The sequence below is a fragment of the Hetaerina americana genome, unplaced genomic scaffold, assembly GCF_022747635.1.
Source record: "Hetaerina americana unplaced genomic scaffold, ioHetAmer1.1.p SCAF_4, whole genome shotgun sequence".
Classification (NCBI taxonomy): domain Eukaryota; kingdom Metazoa; phylum Arthropoda; class Insecta; order Odonata; family Calopterygidae; genus Hetaerina; species Hetaerina americana.
Window position 1 is genome coordinate 18144701 of NW_027286985.1, and position 20498 is coordinate 18165198.

Here is a 20498-nt window from a genome sequence, read left to right on the forward strand (position 1 = left end):
TCCACCTCCCCCACCAGTGCCACTCCCCCTCCAGGGGATTCGCCCTCTTCCCACCCCCCTTTCGCGTTGCCACCTCGCCGCTTCCCATCCGCCGTTTTGTTTGGCTGATTCCTTCCCATCTTCCTTTCCTTTCTCTACCTTCCTCCCACCCCACCCGACCCCCTCCACCCCCTAGCGGCTGCATCGCGACCGAGTGTGCAATCGGATATTAATTTGTGGACCTGCTGCACATTTCTGGTGGGGCGGCGGGGGTGGGAAGATAGGGAGCAGGGCTCTCCCAACCTGCCTCACGTTAAGGTAGGATATGGTAAACTGGTCAACTTCCTTTCGCGTCGTCGCGTTTTGTTTGTTCTCTTTTATTTTTCTCTCCTTTCCCCTTTTTGTCCGGAGAGTAGGTCTCATCGTCCATTACCACGAAGCCGTACCTCTTCCTCCCAATTCCCTCCACCTCCCCCTTTCCCTCTAAATCATTCTTCCTCCCTCATTTCCACAGCTTCGTCTCTCGTCCACCCCCATCCTGTGCCCTCTCTTGCCCGCCCACCTCTTCTCTCACTAGTCTCTTCTCACCCCGGGACGGCGATGTCCGTGGTGAGATGACGGTGCATGTCCCCCCGCATGCTACCCCTCCTCACAATCCTCCCACTCATCCATCCTCCCCCCGAATCCACCTTCAATACCTTCCGTCCAAGTCTTTGCCTCCTCTCTCCGCGCTCTCTCTCTTATTCTGGCCCCCGTCGACTCTCGGCGCGGAAAAATGTTCATTGAAGTGGGATGATAGACGTAGATTGAAGGTTTTTGAAATACGGGTGTGGGGGAGGTGTGGGGGAGGTGAAGTGGATAGAAAGGAAAACAAATGGGAAAGTGCTGGGTATGGTGGGGGAGGAGAGAGGATTGTTGGGATATTGTTTAAAATTGCGATTTTGTCTTTTCCATTGACTGGAGAAAAAAAACCAGATATTCACTTCCCATTTCTGCTCTTTCCCTCGAGTTTCGCTGGATTACCTGTGACGTAGTTTTCCAATCACACTCATAAATATGATAGCGCTCGGTGAATTGACTTTTGATGATGTGTCAAAGTTACATTCTCTTTAGTCAGTTTTAGCTTCTAGGGTTCGACTAATTTAACACACTACAGGTTTTTAATGCATAATTCCACCATCAAAATAGTTAAACGTAAATATTATGATGTGACTTATTAAGTTTATGTTATGCATGCATTAAAAAAATTCAATGGGCATGTAATCCCTTCGACCAATTTTCAATTCTTTCTGGGTTAATTATTCTTATTTAAATTTGGCTTCGATGGTGACAATTAATTGTACCCCATCAGGACTCGTGTATGGATTGATATGATGGAAAAATGATCAGATAGATTGAGCTCTTATATCAGATGGATTCGGAACAACCTCATTATGACGGTACTGAGCATTGGCCCTTTCAGGAAAACTAAGAAATAGATTGGTTCAATTTGAACGCTCGTTTTGTATTCGGACTATCTTTCAAAATTGTCAATCTCATCAATTAGTTTAGAAAACTCCGTCGCCATGATTGGAACTTTTCGTACAGTTAACTTTATTTTTCCCTAATTTTGTTCAAAAGCATTTGCAACGATAAATCGAATTTCCGAAATTACGAATGACGCGATTTCGAACCAAATTGATTTCGATTGACGCGAACTCTCCTTTCAGCAAAGCTGTCGCGGGAGTGTAGCGAGCAGGCCCTGCTTTAGTTTCGAAGGTACAGGTCTGGTATGTCTTGGGAGACCGGGGAGCCTTCCTTCTCCGACAAAGCGCCTAGCGCCCGTCTCATCACCGCCAAGTGGCGTTCGCGGCCGTTCTATTTTCCCCCTACTGCTTCTCCCACCCCACCCCCGAACCATTCCCCTAGCTTCCCCTCCTACAGGGCGATCCTATCATCCCTCCGCCCCCCTCTCTCTCGGAGGATCTAGGTCAGTGGAGCGGGCAGCTAGGATAGACGCGCGGCGGGTGAGACTCAAGCCAGGCGGCGTAAATGGCGACGGGAAGGCTATCGTAGGCGGGGGAGGGTAATAGGGAGAACGGGGTTGGTCGGTGAATAGGTGATGAGTATGAGAGAGGAGTGTAGCTAGAAACGGCGGGAGGGATGAAGACGGGGATGGAGGGAGTGAGTGGAGGGGACGGATGGGGTTGGCGCTAAACAAACGAGGGGGATGTGTACGCCCATCGACCGATCTTTGCGGGTGAAGGAGCGCGCTTGTCGAATGTGCGGTTGCTGAAGCCTCCCCTAACGCTCGTCCGTGCCCCCGTCACGTCTCCCAATGCGCGCGATAAAATCTTGAATGTTCGATGCGGTTTGCACTTTATTGTTTACCCTCTTAAGGTCTCCATTTTCATAAGCCGTAGATGGATCGCGTGTTTTTCCATTAGCTTTTACGTACGATTTCATGGAGAATTCCGGAAAAATTTAATTATTTCGAATTTTCTCTGCAATAATTAGGCGGTTGAATATTGTTTGCAAAAACATCATCTTATTGTGTTTATGACATGAAAGAAAATAAGATGACCAATTTTTCGTCAAAATGTATGCATTGCAATGGAAATTATGCCCCATATTTTAAATAAAATGTTTTTGTTCATGAAAACTTGTCCGTTTTCTCGCAAGTGTTGCGGGCGTTTTGATTTTGGCGTAAATATTGAAGTGTCCGCGGTTTATCAATATACTCGTTTTTTAATAATGTATTCAGGGTGCGTAGTTTTTGCGCTGTTTTGTTTTAAATTCTTCAACTTCAAGTAATATCGGATCACATAATCCTTAGCGGAATGTTATATTCAGCGATTTGCAGATATCTTTTAACCTGGGAACCATTGGTCCGACTGTAAGCCCCGTTGTTATTATGGGTAATTGTCAGCTTATAACCCGCACCCAAATGAATAATTCCTGAATTTCGGCATGTGTGGTAATCACACACTCCACTCTTTGCCATATCCTCCGTCAGCATTACTATACCATCTGGATTCGTTATAGAGGGTAGTGCATACAAATTATATCGAAATGGTGTACACAATATCGCCAGGGAAATGTAATGACTGTTGGCAGCTGGTCTATGGACAGGTTATCAGTGAGCTGAGCATAGAGCGAAAACAGCCATTGTTTTTTAAACGCTGTGCTGTTTATTTTTAGAACATATGGCATTATAAAGTTCTTCATTTTCCTTTCCAACTACATTTGTTTGGGCGCAGGAGGTTGTGGGCGAATCCTCGGTGTGGCAAAATTAAAAGGTTGTACATAAAAACAAGATCGTATTCATTTGAAGGAATTCTCTGATTAGTTGCTTGAATTTTGGCTCATCATCTTGTTTCAAGATGGCGGATTTGAGATGTTGTTACGGGCTCTGTGGGACCGCGTAGAGCTTGAAGTCAAGAGGGGTGGTGATCTCACTGGTCGACAACTTCCATGCAGTAGGCCAAAAAAAGCGTCCTCATCCTGCTCCTTTGTCGAGATTAACTACTTCAAAGAATCAAGCATCGCCTGTGATGTTGTCGCTTTAATCCAAGCGTAAAATGTGCCACTCTTCCATCGTGAGAAGTGCAACGGGTATAAACGCCTGTCCTCGTTTTACGCGTCGCTGTCCAAAGCCCGCTGTCCAAAGCTCTTTTGCCGCCGCCGCTGCTGCATCTTTTTGCCGCTCCCTCGCCAGACACCGCCCCAACCTTGAATCCAAGGTTCTTCCTGGACACTGGAGGAATGTGAAAGGTGCCTTAGGTCGTACGCGCGTGATCTAGCCAATATATCCAGCCAATCGCGCGGGTTGTGCTCGCGCGAGGCTCCGCGAAGTGTGAGTCGTCTGGGCTGATGGATGCTCGGCAGAATAGGAAGGGATGCGTTGCGGGACCCTCGCTCTCCGCCCACTTGTCTCAAGACTCAGCTCAAAACTTCCTCCAAGCACTCGCCTCGGGGAGGGAAACCCAGTGTCGCGGCCGGAGCGCCTGTATCCAGCCTCTCCCTTCCTCGCTCACGGCAGACCCTCAATTTCTGTGTTCAGACGGACTCCCGACACTGCGTACCGATCACGGGCGTGTTTTGGAATGAGGAAACGTCGGCCGATGGGAACAAAGGGCAACTTGGGCGGGGTTTCAAATTATGTTTCAAGAGGATTGGGAGACTACGTGTTTTAAGACGATTGGATAGATGAACGGCGACTTCCTTCTCAATCCAGTCTTCATCCATAACCTTTGGCTCTCGCTCCTATCTCCCAATCAACTCTCTCGAGTATACCGAAACCACTTTGTAGGGGATCGTGCCCAGTGTAGGGCTATTCTCAGCCTCGCTCTGCACCCGTGAGGGTGTGAGGTGGACGACAAAAATCTGTTTATTTTACAAATTATTAATAAAATCATTTCAACGACTATTTAATACACGAATTCTTTGCCCTGCATTTTTCTTAAGTACTATAATTTGAAGCAGGTATGGATTGCGGTGTATCTAGTCACAGTCGAAGTAGTCTTAGACAAAGCAGAGCTTAATTAGGAAGCATACTCTCTTTCATTAAGGGGTCATGCGGGTAGCTAGCAGCTATGCAGTGTGTAGTAATTTTCGACCTTAGATTGCTTGCATTGGATTGCTTAATCGGTGTTACAGTGACGCTTGCAGTGCGCTCTGTAAGGTATCATGACTCAACCTTAATTTCTGAACAACAAGGTATGCTTCAATTAAAAATATGTGCACATATGTCACTGCACAAAGTTAGACTTTTTGAATTTGAAAAGTTTCCCTAACTATGATAAGCACATTTCATCTAATGACAAATAATCAAACCTATAACAAGTTCTTGCTCAATGATATTCAGCAAAGTTGATCATAATCACTCCATCTTTAATTATGAAAGTTTCCATTGTATTTTTTATAAAATATAATTATTAAAAAAATAATAATAATTGCCTTCATTTTTTTGGTGAATTACTGTGGAAAGCTTTCTGAGTCCATAAATATTATGACGAGAGCTTTGCTATTAGGCCAAGCAGATAATAAAACTTTTCCCTCTTTGGTTTTCAGGTGGATGATCAAATGAAGCTTTTGCAGCATTCGTGGTCAGATATGTTGGTATTGGACCATATGCACCAGCGCATGCACAATAACTTGCCAGATGAGATGGCGCTTCCCAATGGGCAAAAGTTTGACCTCTTATGCTTGGGACTCCTTGGTGTACCCTCACTAGCCGACCACTTCAGCGATCTCACTGCACAGTTGGAGGAACTAAAATTTGATGTCAGCGACTACATATGCATAAAGTTTCTTCTTCTGCTCAACCCAGGTGGGTACTCAAAAACATTTTAATTGTATTTTCTAAAGAAAATTTGCTTTTTAATATTTTCCAATTGTTCATTATTTGTATCTAAAATGCTTTGAACTTATTCATCTTGAATGATGGTGTCCTTATGATTAAGTGCTATGTAATGAGCTGCATTTCTGAAAAACTTTTGCTTATTTTTTTCTGATGACATTTCAAAACGCAGCCCAAATTATGAGCAAACATTTTCTGTATTCTAATTGAAATGGCTCACATTTCAAGTCTTTGGTTGAAAGATTTTCTGACGTTAATGTTACTATTTCAGAGGTAAGAGGGCTGATGAACTGGAAGCATGTGCATGATGGCCATGATCAAGTACAGCAAGCACTCCTGGACTATACAGTTACTTGCTATCCTCAAATACAGGTAATTATCAAATATTTAAGTACTCTCAGCTTCCTTTTCGCTTAATATTAAATTCAGATATTGCCAAACAGTAGATTATATAGTTCAGTATCCCCATTTGTATCTAAAAATACAGAATAACAGAAATAATGCCCAAAAATATGGATATTGTTATTAATGGTGCTCGCCATTTGTTTTCCTCAGAAACATAATTGTGACTTTGAGCTGATGAAATTTGTGGTTTACCTACAATTGCCATTGAAGCTGCTTCATAATATTAATGAGTTAACTTCAATATCAGCAGCTGACCCAAATAATTGTTCTCCTTAGGACTTGAAAGTAATCAGCATAGGGAGTCATGTCTCTCACATCATACCTTTTCTCAGGGCTTGCTTTTAGTATGTTTTTATATTGATCTGTAAGATACTTTTAAGTTCAGTTAATCATGCACTTACTCACTTCAGGATAAATTCACCAAGCTGTTGATGGTGCTCCCTGAGATCCATCAGCTTGCAAGCAGAGGAGAGGACCACTTGTACCATAAGCACTGCACTGGAGGAGCACCAACTCAGACACTGCTAATGGAGATGCTCCATGCAAAGAGGAAATAGTGGCCTGGCACAATGTTTTGTGATGAAAATGTTGCAGTTATTAAGATTATTGTAAGTATTGGTAACATCAATGCACTCGGTGCTGTCACAGCTTTAGTATCAGTAGATGTACAAGTATTCTCATTTGTATTGGAATTATTGTGTGTTTTCAACGGAGTCCCAACAAATTGTTTTCTTGGGATTTCGAAAATAAGTCCATGGTCTATCCACTCTAATTTTTACCGAAAATAAATAAAACTCGGATTTTTCTATTTGTACTGTTCAAAACGGTGATAGAGGGCAGATTGTGATGTTAGGCAAGTAAGAAGAAGCAGGAATAGGATAGGGATGGAATGAAGGGAGGAAGGAAGTAGGCAGAGATAAAAGGGAGTTTGTTGTGGAGTAGGCTGTTGGGTTGTGTTTTTTAAGGAGAGACAAGAGAATTATTTGGTTGGTGTGTCCATCCAAAACTTACCTTTCCTGGTAGATTACTCATGATAATAATTACACTGTGTAGCAAGAGATTTCTGTAGAGAGAATATTTAGAAGCAATATATCTCTTTAGAATCTGGTTTTCTGTTTGCGATTGACTCTATGTTCCTTATGAAATTGGCCTGTACCAAATGTACATCTTATGACGCACATGTTTGTGCCAATGTTTAGGAAGTACATTTTAAAAGTCCATCTGCTCAGAAATGTGCTCCTTTTCTGTCAGATCCACATCTGTGCTGCACTCTTGAGTGCATCTGGAATGCATCGGTGGGTCTTCATAAGGCAAATGCATTTTTTTTAACTTGCATAATAAGTAATGAATGTATTGTTATGGTAAAAATTTTGCATTAGGGAACCCAGCATATCATAAGTTAGAGGTGTGCTGTAAAAATTGTTATGAATACTGATACGGGAAAAGGACAAAAAAAGATACATCAAGCCTTGGCACTTGTGGCCATTTTTAAATGAAATCAGTATCAATTTGCTGTGATTGTTTAGTAATGGCTTTCCTTTTCTTTTCAGATTGGTGTACAACTCACAGTTGTAGCCGTGGGCGTGTTTGATTGGCTGGCCCATCAACTTCCCCACGCTAAGCTCCTTCATGTGTGTTTGTTTCCTTCATCCATACGCAGTGTCTCCTGCACCTTCTCTTCTCCTCACTGCAAATGGGTTTAAAGAAGCATTTTCCTTCCTCGAGCAAAGGCTGTGAGGAGTCTACCTGGGCCAACGAAAGAAGCACTCGTACCAAGATCTGAAAGCTCAAAAACAAAAACAAGAGAAATGGGCCACATTCTACTGTCCCCTAAACGTTAAATGAATGTTTGGCCCCACCCTCCCATGCGAAGTGTGCTGGTTTAAAGTGAGTGAGGTGGTTTCTTCGCAAGTTGGTATCAATTGACAATGACATTCATATCTGCCATCATTTAGGTGATTGCAAATGGACGGGATGAAATCCTGAACAAACAATACCTATGAGCCACTAGGTAATATTTGTGTACATTGTCAGGATATAAGGCTTTGGTGTTGTTCCTTGAGAAGAGTTTGAAATGGTCAGTGATAATTGCAGGTACATTGAAAAGATGCAGTGAGGCATGACTCTTGATCCTGGTTCATTTTTACCAGAGCCAGATGAAATGAGGATGCCTGTGATATGAATTGATAGTGTTTTCCACGGCACATTTGGGTGTGTGAGTTTGCAGCCGCCGGATTTTGTGATGTGTCACATGATTACAGAGAAGCTGATATTCAGTTTGTATATTTTATGGAAAGTTTCTGTAGAGCCACAGCTGTGGATTGGTTAACAAAGTGCTCTTGTGGCTTTCAAGACATTAGTTGGATGGCAGAAAGTGGTGATTTTTTGGTACATGCAATTTGTTCATCTAATCCTCTATAAACCAGCTAAGCCGTGAAAAGTACGTGCAATAAATACATAAAAAAGAAAAAAGTACCTAAAATTTAATGAAGATTTAAATGTAACTTTTCAGGTAAATTGAAATAATTTTAACTTTTGTATGATATGGAAATCATGATGTTGATGAAAACTTTGCAAGGCTTGTCCAAATCTGGCCGGCAATTTTTTTAAATCATGCCTTTCAATTTCAAGAAAGTGATGCCTTCATTAAGTACAAAGTCCAAAAAGTCAGAAAGGCACTTTGTTACAGTTAAAACTCAGGATTTGTAGTTGAGCTTACCCCTTTGTTCCAAAGGGATTTGTAGCAGATTGTTAGAGTGATACAAAGTGTGAAATGGCTGTTGAATTGTTGTATGTAACCTGAAGGCTCAGTTTCCAGCACAGGATGGCCTCATGTAATGCTTGTTTCTTCCAGTGATGAGGTCATTCTTGCCTTTGTTTGAATTAGACCACAATATCCTTGCTCATAATTGTTTTATTTGTGTTATTAAGTTTTCTTTGATCTTTTCGTGCATTTACACATTCCAGAGAGTGACGATGTACACTCTGGGAGGGATAAAAGGGCATCAAACAGTAGTAGATTTAATGTTTGACTGTGTGATTGAGAAAAAGAAACTGCATATGTACAATATTGTTATTGTACAGTTCTGTGGAGTGTTTATAGAGTACATTTTTACCGCTATGTTTACATTTCTTTTATTTGCCATTTGCTGAACGAATATGCTTTAAGTGGCAATAGATTTTTCGAACATTCCATGTAATTTTTTTAGCTATTTGGGCTTTAATGACTCATCAGGGGCTCTGTATTGACATTGAGCCTTATTTGCTGTGTAATGGGTTGTGGGAGTTGAAGTTCTTTCTTGGCTATTGTGTTAACAAAGAAACCTTTAGTGATCTGTAAGTTCATTTTATTAACATTACTTCGTCAACTTGTGCCTGGTGATGGACTAACAAAGGTTCTAGTTTTGTAGAAAAAGATGATTATATTAAACAGTAGAGCAAGGCTGCTGTGGTCCCTATGTTATTGTGTATAATAGAAATTATATGATGTGTAAATTAGTTGTTATACATATTTCTGTGGGCTGCTGTTAAGTGAAGGTGCAAAAGTATTTTCATGCCAGTAACCCTATGTGTCACGCATTCACAGGTACAAAAGTTACCTCACATAATGCAAGGGATGTTTGCTCGTCAGAAATGTAATATTATATTTTTTCTCCATAGTTTCCTCTTGCCCACCAGAAGAAATACACCAACTCAAAATAGTACTGCCATCAATTCACTTGTCCACATGAAATTAGTGATCTTCTAAAATTTCATTGTGATTTTAAAATTGACAATTTATTGGGCAAAAGTGAGGTATTAATTTTTCTAGGAAGTTAAAAGAACTTTAATTGTTGTTAAACTTTTGTCATGTCAAGCATGTATTGTTGTGTGTTCACTGCCAAAAAAGGAAAGATCAACATTTGACATGGCTATCATTGAAGGCATCCTCCCTCGCAGTCATTCTCAGTTTATTTTTGCAAATTGTTTGTAAAACTCTATTGAATGAAGATCTACTAAAATGATCGTTACTCTTTAACTCTAAAAAATGTATAGAGATTGAAATATCTGTTTTTCAAGCTATAATTGTTATAATGTACAGATGATTTATTTTATAAATATTGTGATCCCATTTCATCAGAAAATGTTTGTGTTGGACCTTAATGGGATGCACATATTGTTAATTCGAAATGATTTATCTTTACGGATAAGTATAAAAATACTTAAATAAGATTATTAGGAAAACCTCATTTCTGATTGAAAAATATTGCCTTGATGAGGCTTTTGGTACTTCCTAAATGTTGAATATGGTTTTTGTGCTACACTGTTTCCATTCAGCTCCCAAGCTCTTTGATTCATTTGTTACAGATGTTACTCTGTTACCTCATTCTTTGAACCATGTTGTCAAGTCACTGTGCCTGTACATACATATGATCCTGTATTGTAAAGAGGAAATTACTGTATCCATTCTTCGGATATCAATTGTAAAAGAGTGTTTAGTGGGGTGTGGCTTGTTTCAAAGTCAATCATTTATGTTTTTATATATTGACAGGTCTGCTCCTATTTTTGCCTTTTTCCAGTAAAATCATGATTGTTAAAGATGCTGGGGATACCAGAGTGTGTTCCTTTGGCTACCTGACAATGTACAGTATTTTTCAAGCAGGCAGCAAAATGGGGTGGCTTTGAAACAGGTCATTCGTCAAATCAACCTCTTTTGTACCACAAACCATGTGCCCGTGGAGTTAGGCAACAAGTTGTAGAAATAAAATCCTTTGGAGGATTTCCACACATTAAGAGCAGCATTTCATTTCATTTAAGTGAACCACTAGTATTACTTTTATTGGTAAAACTCTTTAGATGAAGTTTTATTTTACCATTTCACAGTACTTAACTACCTACGTTTTCAATGGAACTGAATAAATGTAGCTTCCAACTGAATTGATACTTCATTTTTCCAATGAAGCAAGGTTAGCTAGAGGAAGTAGAGTTATCAGGGTGTAAGAGAATGTTTTAGATAGGGAAAGATGGAAGGCTGTTAACCAAAATTAGGATTGAGCTACTAATAAATTTTGCGAATAAATTTGACAAAGTCTTTCTGGTAAATACGAGTACATAGCATGCCTATAAAAACCATAACCAATTTTAGAGTTTCTGATATTGTATATGAGTTCGGGCTGGGTGGCCTTAGTTTCTTCAAAATATGGTTTTCCCAGATAGTTCTGAAACCAATTTAACCCAAATTTAGTTAAGGGGCATGCAAGATGCCTAATTCAAATTTAAATCCAAGCTTAAGCTTAGTAACAAAACACTACCTGCAAATCTACTACCACACCTTGTGAAGTGGGTAAGATAACCGAATTAAATTCAGCTAAACTACAATGGAATATTATGGGAAAATGCTAAATTATGATCTAATACAGAATTGTTGACAATCAGCTGACAGCAGTTAATTTGGTCTCACACTTTATCTATTCCATGTTATTTAGTTGCATCAGGTTGCAATTGAATTTTTCTTGCAACTGATCGAGTTCACCTTATATCAGCTTTAAAATCAGAAGATTTCAATATTTTTAAGTTTGTTGGCTAAATTTTAAGTGGACTTCTTATTCTCTGAATATGTCCCTCCTATTTTACACAATTTCTCCCAGTGAGACAACATCTGTTTAAACAAGAGATTCAATGCCATAGATTTACTATGTGGTATGTTAATGTGCTCATAAACTCATTCTAGAAAAAGGGAAGTTGGCACCAAGAGTGGAGATTTAGAAATTAAGAGAAAGTTCTGAAGGTTATTTAGTGAATGAAATTCCTTCACTAAGACAATCCAATCTATGTTAAATGGAAAACCACCCCCTAACTGAAGTTCACTCAATTTGAGCTGAGCTCATCAGATCTTGTTGATTGTGAGCTTTGAAATTCTCCTGGTGGTTGGCGACAGCTGCAACCTGTACCAGAATGGAGGCAGAAGGAGTATTGATTAGCTTGGTGTATGGTGGACCATCTTCAGGTATAGTTAAGACTGATACACTGTAAAGAAAAGGCAAAACTTTGGAGAAGGCTGTGTACTTATGGATGAGGAGGAAGAAGCATTGGGCTGGTAACAATGCTCAGTAAAATGAGGATTAAATACAAAATCTTAACAAATATGCCTTAGTTAAATAAGGGAATAATAAATGCTGTTTTCATCAGAAAAATAATGGTCAGCAAAAAGGGAAGTTTGTGACAGCAAAGGTAAGGCCAGGACTTAGAGTAGTTTAAGAGGCAGTTCATAAAATTTGTATCATGGCTAAGAAAGGAGGAGTAAGGGAAATTTATTAAAAATAATTGGTTAATTATGCACAGAGAAGGGTGTGCAACATTGGCAAGTGCAAGAGTCAGGGAAGAGGAGAAATTAGCCAAAATTATCGTAGATTTTCAGACCTGAATAAGCATTGCACATTCAGGAGAAGACTTTTATGATGATAATAATGACAGAATTCTAGGGACAATGCATTGGGCTTCTATTCTTTTCAATGTTCTTCTGAATTTCAATTTAATTTTTAAGTTAAATGCTTATCTTCATCAAAAATAATTTGAAGTTGTTGTAGGTGTTTGTTTTTACATGAACTCAAGAGTTCCTTCTGTCTATAGAAGAAGGTGGTGGTTGTTCAACTGACTATTTCAGAATGTATTAGTCCCCTTTTTTATGTTTTTATCTATATTTATGTTGGCCAATGTCACCTCCCTCCTCTTTTGAGTATAAATCTGAAAGAATATGAGCAAAATTTATAATTTTAAATTAATAAATTGAGATGCATGCCATAATAAATGAATATTTGGATGGATGCAAGTTTTCAGAAAATTTTGGAAATCAGCTAGTGCAGTGAGTTTCAAAAGAAATGGAAACAAAGAATAACTAATTGGAAGAAATAGGGGTAAGTATCCCTGATAAAGATGCTCAAGAAGAGAGATATTTATGAGGAGTTCAGAGAAGGGGTAAATGACTTTCTGGATGGACATGAGTGGTAATATTGGATGACTTCAATGGAAGAGATGGAGAATCGGTGACTTAAATAGAGAATTATATATTTTTGTAAGGGTCAGGAATGTGTTCTTATGAAAATAAAATTTTAGCATAAAGAAATAATGTTTACTTGGAGTAGTAATCCACTGAGAAACCTGAAATCAAATTTAGACAGTGCAATTTTAAGAATATTGAATTAAATCAAAGTATTATTAGTATTATATAAATCTCGTTGCAATTAGGCAATTGTCCTGGTGGCAATGATCAAGTCTGGTCAATGGCCACTCTTACAATGCACATGCATACACACACAAGAAGAACATATATGAGACAAAATGCTCTTATATACAATGACACTTAAAGATAACCAACCACACCTTTACTATCACACGAGGGCTTAGACACCATACCCTCTATGCCCCGTCCATCGCTGCACTCCATCAATAATCACACACTCTTCAACTTCATATTCCGTTCAAAATCATGCACCGTTAACACATCATTCGCTTTTCCAATACCACTTCTCACGCTGTCCAAATCACTTACAAACAATATTTTAATAATTATGAAGTATAATAGTATAATAATCACTGATCAAAGAAGTTTATCACCCAGTGGCTGCTTTACACTTATTCTTAAAGCTCCTACAATTGGATGGAAAGGACTTAAACAAACCTCCAGGCAGCTGGTCCCATTCAACAATAGTTCTATTTAAAAAAGAGTATTTTTTCTTATTTGTTTTTGCACTTTTATTTTTATTTTAAAACGGTCATCGTTTTTTCCCATTGTGTTTGGTTTTTCTATCTATTTCAATTAATCTTCCAACATTTTGACATCTTTAACAATTCTATACATTGCGCCTAACCTACTCCTTTTTCTTCTATTGTTAACTGATTCCAGTTCAGTATATCCAACATTTCCGTGATACTATATGTTCTTTTGTACCTTCCGAGTACATATTGTGCCGCCTTTCTTTGAACTTTTTCTAACTTTTTAATATGCCACACCTCATATGGATCCCAGACTATGGACGAGTATTCTAGGATAGGGCTAATCACTACCTTAAATGCTTTTTCTTTTGTGGCTATGCTACTTCTTTTTAAATTTCTAATTACCCAATGATGTGCTTTCAATGCCTTCTATGTCAAATTATCTACTTGAACTCCCCACCCAAGATCCCTAGTTAAGTAAACGTCTAAATATTTGTAATGACTGCTACATGGGATTCTTTCTCCAAAGAGGGTGTAAATATCCTTTTGTGCATTCTATTTATTTGAAAAATTCATAAGGTCACTCTTAACATTAATGCCCATTTTATTATTTGCAACCCAGTCACCAAGGCAATCGATGTCATTTTTTATTATTTTGTGGTCATTTACATGCTCTACCTGTCTGTGTATAATGCAATCATCAGAAAAGTCTTACTTAGGAATTTAAATTATTTGAAAGATTGTTTACAGAAATTAGGACAAGTAATGACCCTTGTGGAACTCCTGCTAAAATGTTCGCCTCTTTTGAAAATGCTTCCCTTATTTTTACTTTTTTAATGCTGCCTACAAGAAAATTTTTCACCCATTGCTTTGCCCTCAAATCCAACAGCAACGACTCCAACTTTAACAATAATTTGTCGTGAGGCACTCGGTCGAAAGCTCATCGATTACTGCATCAACAGCCTTTCCTTCATCTAATGCATCACCGATATGGTGGAACTCAAAAGCCCCTGTTCTAAACCCATGTTGGAGTTTGAATAGCTATCTATCTCTTGTCCACCATTCCCGATTGTAATCGGCAGTTCTTTTTTCCATTATTTAGCAAACAACTGATATTATGCTTACCGATCTATGATTTTTGGCTATTGTTTTATCCCCTTTCTTGAAAATTGGTATAATGTTTACTTTTTCCAATCATCAGGCAAGGCATCATTATTTAAAGTTACTTTGAACAGATGACTCAGGAACAAAGCTATTGTGGTATCACCCAATTTTAGAATGGCAATTGATATATTATCCAGTCACACAGACTTATTTTTCCTCATCTTCCTTATTTTTTCCAAAAAATATCAGTCTACGATAATACCGTTTGTCGAGGGAAGTGAGATGTTTTGTGCTGTTACCCTGATGAAGTTCTCAGTCGTTTCTGAACTATTTAGGCAAGCCTTATTTTCCTTTTTGTTTTCTATTCCCCAAAAAACATCTGTAAAGCTGGAGTTGAAAATATTTTCTATATCTTCAGAGTCAGTTATAATGCCACTATCGTTAGTTTTTAATATTTTCACGCATTCCCTGTTGTCTTTTCTCCTCGTGTCTATAGAATTTCGTTGCATTGTCCTTCGAAATTGCATTGATAAGAAATCTTTCCTTTGCCTTTTTCTTTTCCCTAATTAGGTTTCAGATGAGGTGCTGTATTGCTGTGACATTTCTTTACTTTCATTCTTTAATCTGTGTGCCTTTCTTACCGCTTTCTTGAGTTTTTTATGGTTTGGTTGTAGTCTCTGGATGTGTATTGTTTCAAATTTTTTATAGGGACATGCTTCATTTGCCCTTCAAGAATTATTATTTTGAATGTTTCCCATATTTTCCCCACAGTCACTCCACTACCTGCCAATCCTGGAAAATTGCCCCTTAAAAATTCTTAAAACCCTTCCCTATCTGCCTGGGTATATTGCAAAATTTTCTTTTCATTCCCATACCTCCCTTTGTAGATCTATACCAATCCATCTGAACTCACACTGCTGCATGGTCACTTATTCTTGGAAAAACATCTATACTAACAAAAGGGTTTGGAGGTCTAATGAAAAAAACATTGAGGATGTTTTCTCCCCTAGTGGGCTTAAGTGCTATTTGGGTAAACCCTTCTCCATTAATGAGATGATTTACCTGTTCTTGTGTCTGCTGTTTTGCCTGCCCACCCTATTTCTGGAAGTTTTGAATCCTGGCTATGACGATATGATCTTGGGGGTTTTCAGAGCAATAGTCAGTAAGGATCTCCAGCATGTGCAAACCTTTAATTGAACTTCTGTGCAGAGCAATTATCTCGAACCATTTGCTATTTTCTGCTTCATGTATCCTTACACACATCATCTCACAGTTACTTTGTTGCCAGTCTAAAAAGTTTATTATGCTGCTACAAACACAAATGAATTTATAGTATACGATGTGAGAGTAAAAAGAGGAAGAGAATGTGGATGGAATCACCATCTTGTCACAGAAATTGCTTTCCCAGTTAAGGTTAAAATTACCATAAGAGGATGAAAACATGATAAATGATGATATAAAATGTATAGTATATCTGTCTGCTTCAGGCAGAAAGAGTAAAGTGTTTATTAAAAAAGACTCATTCAAAGATTAACTGTGGCCAATGAGGATTGGAATGATAAAGAATTTTACAGTTTCTTGAAGCAATAAACTGTGAAAGCAGCTCAATAATTAGAAAGAGAGAGGAGAACAGAATGGATGACCTTAGAGGCACTGGACATTTTGGAAAAAAAGAAGAATCTGTACCGGACATGTTTGAATTTGAGGAATGTTGAAGACATCAATAGTTACAAGGCATGCAATAAGACGGCCACAAAATTTTTTAAGGAGGATATACAAGAAAGATTATATGGGAAAATTTTGCTAGGAAATTGAAGATCTGCAGAATCCTGGAGAATGATAAGAAAAATGAATATTAGCACAATCTTGCACTAGTTCTACATCCTAAATCAATAGCAGAATGAATACAGCATTTCAAAGAAATCCATGCTAAAAAGAAAGACTTGTACTTTTCCACAGATTTTATTATACGGTACAACGCGTTTCACCAACTTGCGGCATCATCAGGTACAACTTTGCAAAACAGACAGAGCAAGAATATATACCCTCAGGGCAGAGTGGGGGTGGGGAGGGTTGGAAGGATTTGAGAGGGGTGGGGGCTCGCAGGTGCGTTGATGGATTGTTTTGACCATTTCCAGGCTAGTTTTTCCAGCTAGGAGTGGGGAGGGGTATGGGAACAATTGCTTATTACAAAGTATCGTGTTGGGGTTCACCAAGTGCCTTCTAATCTCTAATTGCTCGAGAGCGTCCATTTTTAATCCTTTTGGGAGTGTGTGTAATATCTCTGGGACAAAGTCACTGCTGTGGTCAAATTCTAGTAAATGCTTGGCGAAGAGAGAGTTGTTATTCTGATTTTTGTGACACCTAGCGTGTTCCTTGACTCGTAACTTGATATACCAGCCGGTCTGACCGACATAAACGCTGTTGCAATCCTCGCATTTCAGTTTATAAATGCCTGATTTGGGAAGGCTATCCTGGGTGTCTTTTCCATTGGCTAGAAGTTTGTAGCGGGTTATGGGTGGGTAGAAGGCTGCTTTGAGTGAGGTGGGTAGGCAGTTGGAAATCCTATATGAAAGATCTCCCAGAAATGGCATCGAGCACCACTTAAAATCTTTAGATACTGCGGGCTGTGATACGAAAATGCTTTTTATGGCCATTGCTTTTTGTTTTTTCCGTAGTAATGTGTCAACTAGTTTGGGGTTGAAACCATTGTTGGTAGCTATATTAGTGATATTCACGAGTTCAATGTTGAAGTTTTTGGGGGAAAGGGGGATGTGTAGGAGGCGGTGGATCATGGAGTGGAGGGCTGCGTGTTTGTGAGAAAAGTGGTGTGCGGAATCATGAGAAATTATCTGGTCTGTATAAGTGGGTTTCCTATAAATTGCAAATTCGTGTCTATTATCCCTAATTGTGATTGTCAAGTTGAGGAAGTTGATGGTGCCGTTGACGTCTTTTTCCATGGAGAAGGAGATATTCAGATGAAGAGTGTTTAGGAAATTAAGGAAGGAGTCTAACTGTCGGTTGGTTCCGGTCCATAGGCATAGTATATCGTCAACGTAATGAAACCAATAGCCCACGTTTTTGTTATGCTGATTGTCAGCATTAAAAAGATGTTCTTCTACAGAATTGAGGAAGACTTCGGCTAGGAAGGGGGACAGTGGGGAACCCATAGCTAACCCATCTGTTTGGCTGTAAAGAGTGTGGTTGAAACTAAAATAATTCTGGTTAACTGTCATTTTGATGAGGGGGACCAATTCGTCTGAGATATTTTGGGCAATGGTGGAATCCTTGAGTAGTTTTTCCACCCTAAGCAAAATTTCCGATATTGGTACGCAAGTAAATAAATTGCTAATGTCGAAGGAGACTAGTCTCGCTTTTTCCGGGACATTAATATCTTTCAATTTTCGGGCTAGCTCTATTGAGTTTTTAACTCCATATTTAGGTTTAAAACCTGTGAGATCTCGGAGCAATACGTCTAATTTTCATGCCAGAAGGTGTGAAGGGGCGGACACAGCTGAGATGGCAGGCCGAATAGGCTTTTTTGTGTAATTTGGGAAGTCCGTACAACCTGGGGGCGGAGGGGTTCATTTGGATTAAACTAAATTTTTCCCTAGCATTTAAAAACTTACTCTTGGACACTGCACGTTTCACTCACTTTGGTTTCTCTCCGAGAAACTAGCCTAGAAATGGTCAAAACAATCCATCAACGCACCTGTGAGCCCCCACCCCTCTCAAATCCTTCCAACCCTCCCCGCCCCCACTCTGCCCTGAGGGTATATATTCTTGCTCTGTCTGTTTTGCAAATTTGTACCTGATGATGCCGCAAGTCGGTGAAACGCGTTGTACCGTACAATAAAATCTGTGGAAAAGTACGAATCTTTCTTTTTAGTATGGATATTAAATACTTCCACGAAGTGAAGCCTGAACCAATAGAATATATTTTCAAAGAAATGTTATTTAAGAAAAGAAAATTTTTGGGATAGTGGTCAAACTCAGGGTATAGAGCCCATTTTAGAGGAAGGAGTGAAACAGGCACTAAGGAAGGCAAGGACTAGAAAGACAAGAGGGCTGGGGTTAAGGCTTCTCTGTAAAATGTTCAAACAAACTAATGAAGAAGATGAAATACCAAAAGAATAGTGTTTATCTTATACTTCAGGTATAAAAGGGGAAGTAAGAAAGACCCTAACAACTAAAGGGGATTAGTTACCTGACATTATCCATAGAATCTTTAGCATGAAAAAAGGTTGGAATATGATATCACAGGGATGATCATTCAGACTTTATTATAGGACAATCTTGTATGGATCATATTATTCCAAGGCAAATAAGTGAGAAGGTGCACGTAAATCATCAGGAAGTTCATTTGATACTTGTGGTTCTTAAAAAGTTCTATGATTCTGTACCTATTTGTCAACTTTGGAAACTAGTGGAAAAGATTTGTATTACCTCAACTCACTTATTAAACATGTATACCAACAGTCCTAAGCTGCAGTTAAGATAGGAGAGAAGCTCTTTGCTTTGTTCCACAAATCTAAAGGACTTAGGCCCAACTATAGCATAACCCTGACACTTTTCAAAGTATATTGGCAGAATGTTAGAACAATGGAATCAATCTCGTGGAGGAATGGCAATGGTTCGTTTTGGCAAGGAACACAATACTCCCTACTGTTTGCAGATGACCAGGATTTGCTCAAAGCTAGCAAGATATGGTAAGGGTAAGAAAGTTACTGGAAACCTTTGAAGGAGGACTTTGAGTAAACATGAAGAAAACTAAATATTTGGTCATTGGGGAAGATGTAAAATATATTAATCTACCCCAAAAAATTATCATAGCAGAAAAATATATGAAGTATTTAGACTGCATTATTCATGAACTGTAAGGTTGATGATGACATATGATGTAGAATATAGAGAACTGCAGACTCAAGGAGGAATTAATATGTTAAATAGGTTGTATTTAGCATTATATTTTAGGACATAAATAAAAGAATCCTATGAAGAATATTAGGGAGCACACTGACTTTTAAGGTAGAGAGAAATTGGCCGGAAAAGTTAAATACTAGCTTTTGAGATGGATGGCATTAGGAGGGGAGTCAAGAAAGCCAAATTAGAAAGGAAAATATGAAGATATTAGACAAGTAATGAATATGAATGAATCAGTGGCACATAGAATCCATAGAAATACTGTCCAATAGTATGGCCATCAATATTCAGAGAATTGATGAAGAAAGATGGCTATGAAATCTAGCAGAATAATTACCACCAGAAACAACCTAGAAAAATATGGAGACAGAAATGGCCTTGAATGATGGATGGAGGAGAAAAAAAGGAAGATTGCAATGACCAAGAAAACTGAAGGATGGGATTACTGGGCAACCACTGAAAAGTAGAAAGGAAAGTGTCTACTAAGCACCTTAACAATATAGTATGTTGAATTTTGGACCTAGAAAATTTCACAATTTGAAATGCAAATAAAAGTTGATTTTAGTTATCTGTAAAGTCAAAAAAATCCTGAAGTTTACTGGAAAAATATAGTTTGCCTCCTTCACCTTAGTCTTCCTTCCTGAGGATCTCATTACTCACTCTTATACACATTAATTTACAGCCTGCATTTCTCACCTTGAATCAGAGATGCATTCACCCCTTTTTCCTTCTCTCAAAGATAAAACAAATGCAAAGTCATCTATTTATTTTATTTTGCATTAGTCTGAAAACAGCACTTCAACCTTTAGATTGGACTTTGAACATTGATACAACAATTTGACAAAAACATACACCCAAGCCCTTGGTGGAGGAAAAACCAGCTAGGTGGGAGTCGAACCCGCAACCTCTGGGTTGGCAGACTAGGACGTTACTCCACTGCCTCTAGGGCCAGCAAACATATTTAACTGACTGACCCCTGATCTAACGTATTTTGACTGTGCCATAAAAGTGTATATATACCAATTAAATGATATACCTCACTGCTGATTCCGTG

The 20498-nt window shown here is 38.8% G+C and overlaps 1 protein-coding gene across 2 annotated transcripts in view; it reads left to right on the forward strand.

Annotated features, from left to right (window-relative positions):
• Positions 1–10498, forward strand: part of ftz-f1 (ftz transcription factor 1) — a 562461-nt gene extending 551963 nt beyond the window's left edge. For both annotated transcript variants that reach the window (XM_071589931.1, XM_071589930.1), the window contains 4 exons: positions 5032–5290; positions 5592–5692; positions 6136–6333; positions 7276–10498. In XM_071589931.1, coding sequence (XP_071446032.1) covers positions 5032–5290; positions 5592–5692; positions 6136–6282 — 507 coding nt within the window. In that variant the 3' untranslated portion in view covers positions 6283–6333; positions 7276–10498. The remainder of the gene's footprint in view (positions 1–5031; positions 5291–5591; positions 5693–6135; positions 6334–7275) is intronic.
• Positions 10499–20498: the final 10000 nt, after the last annotated feature.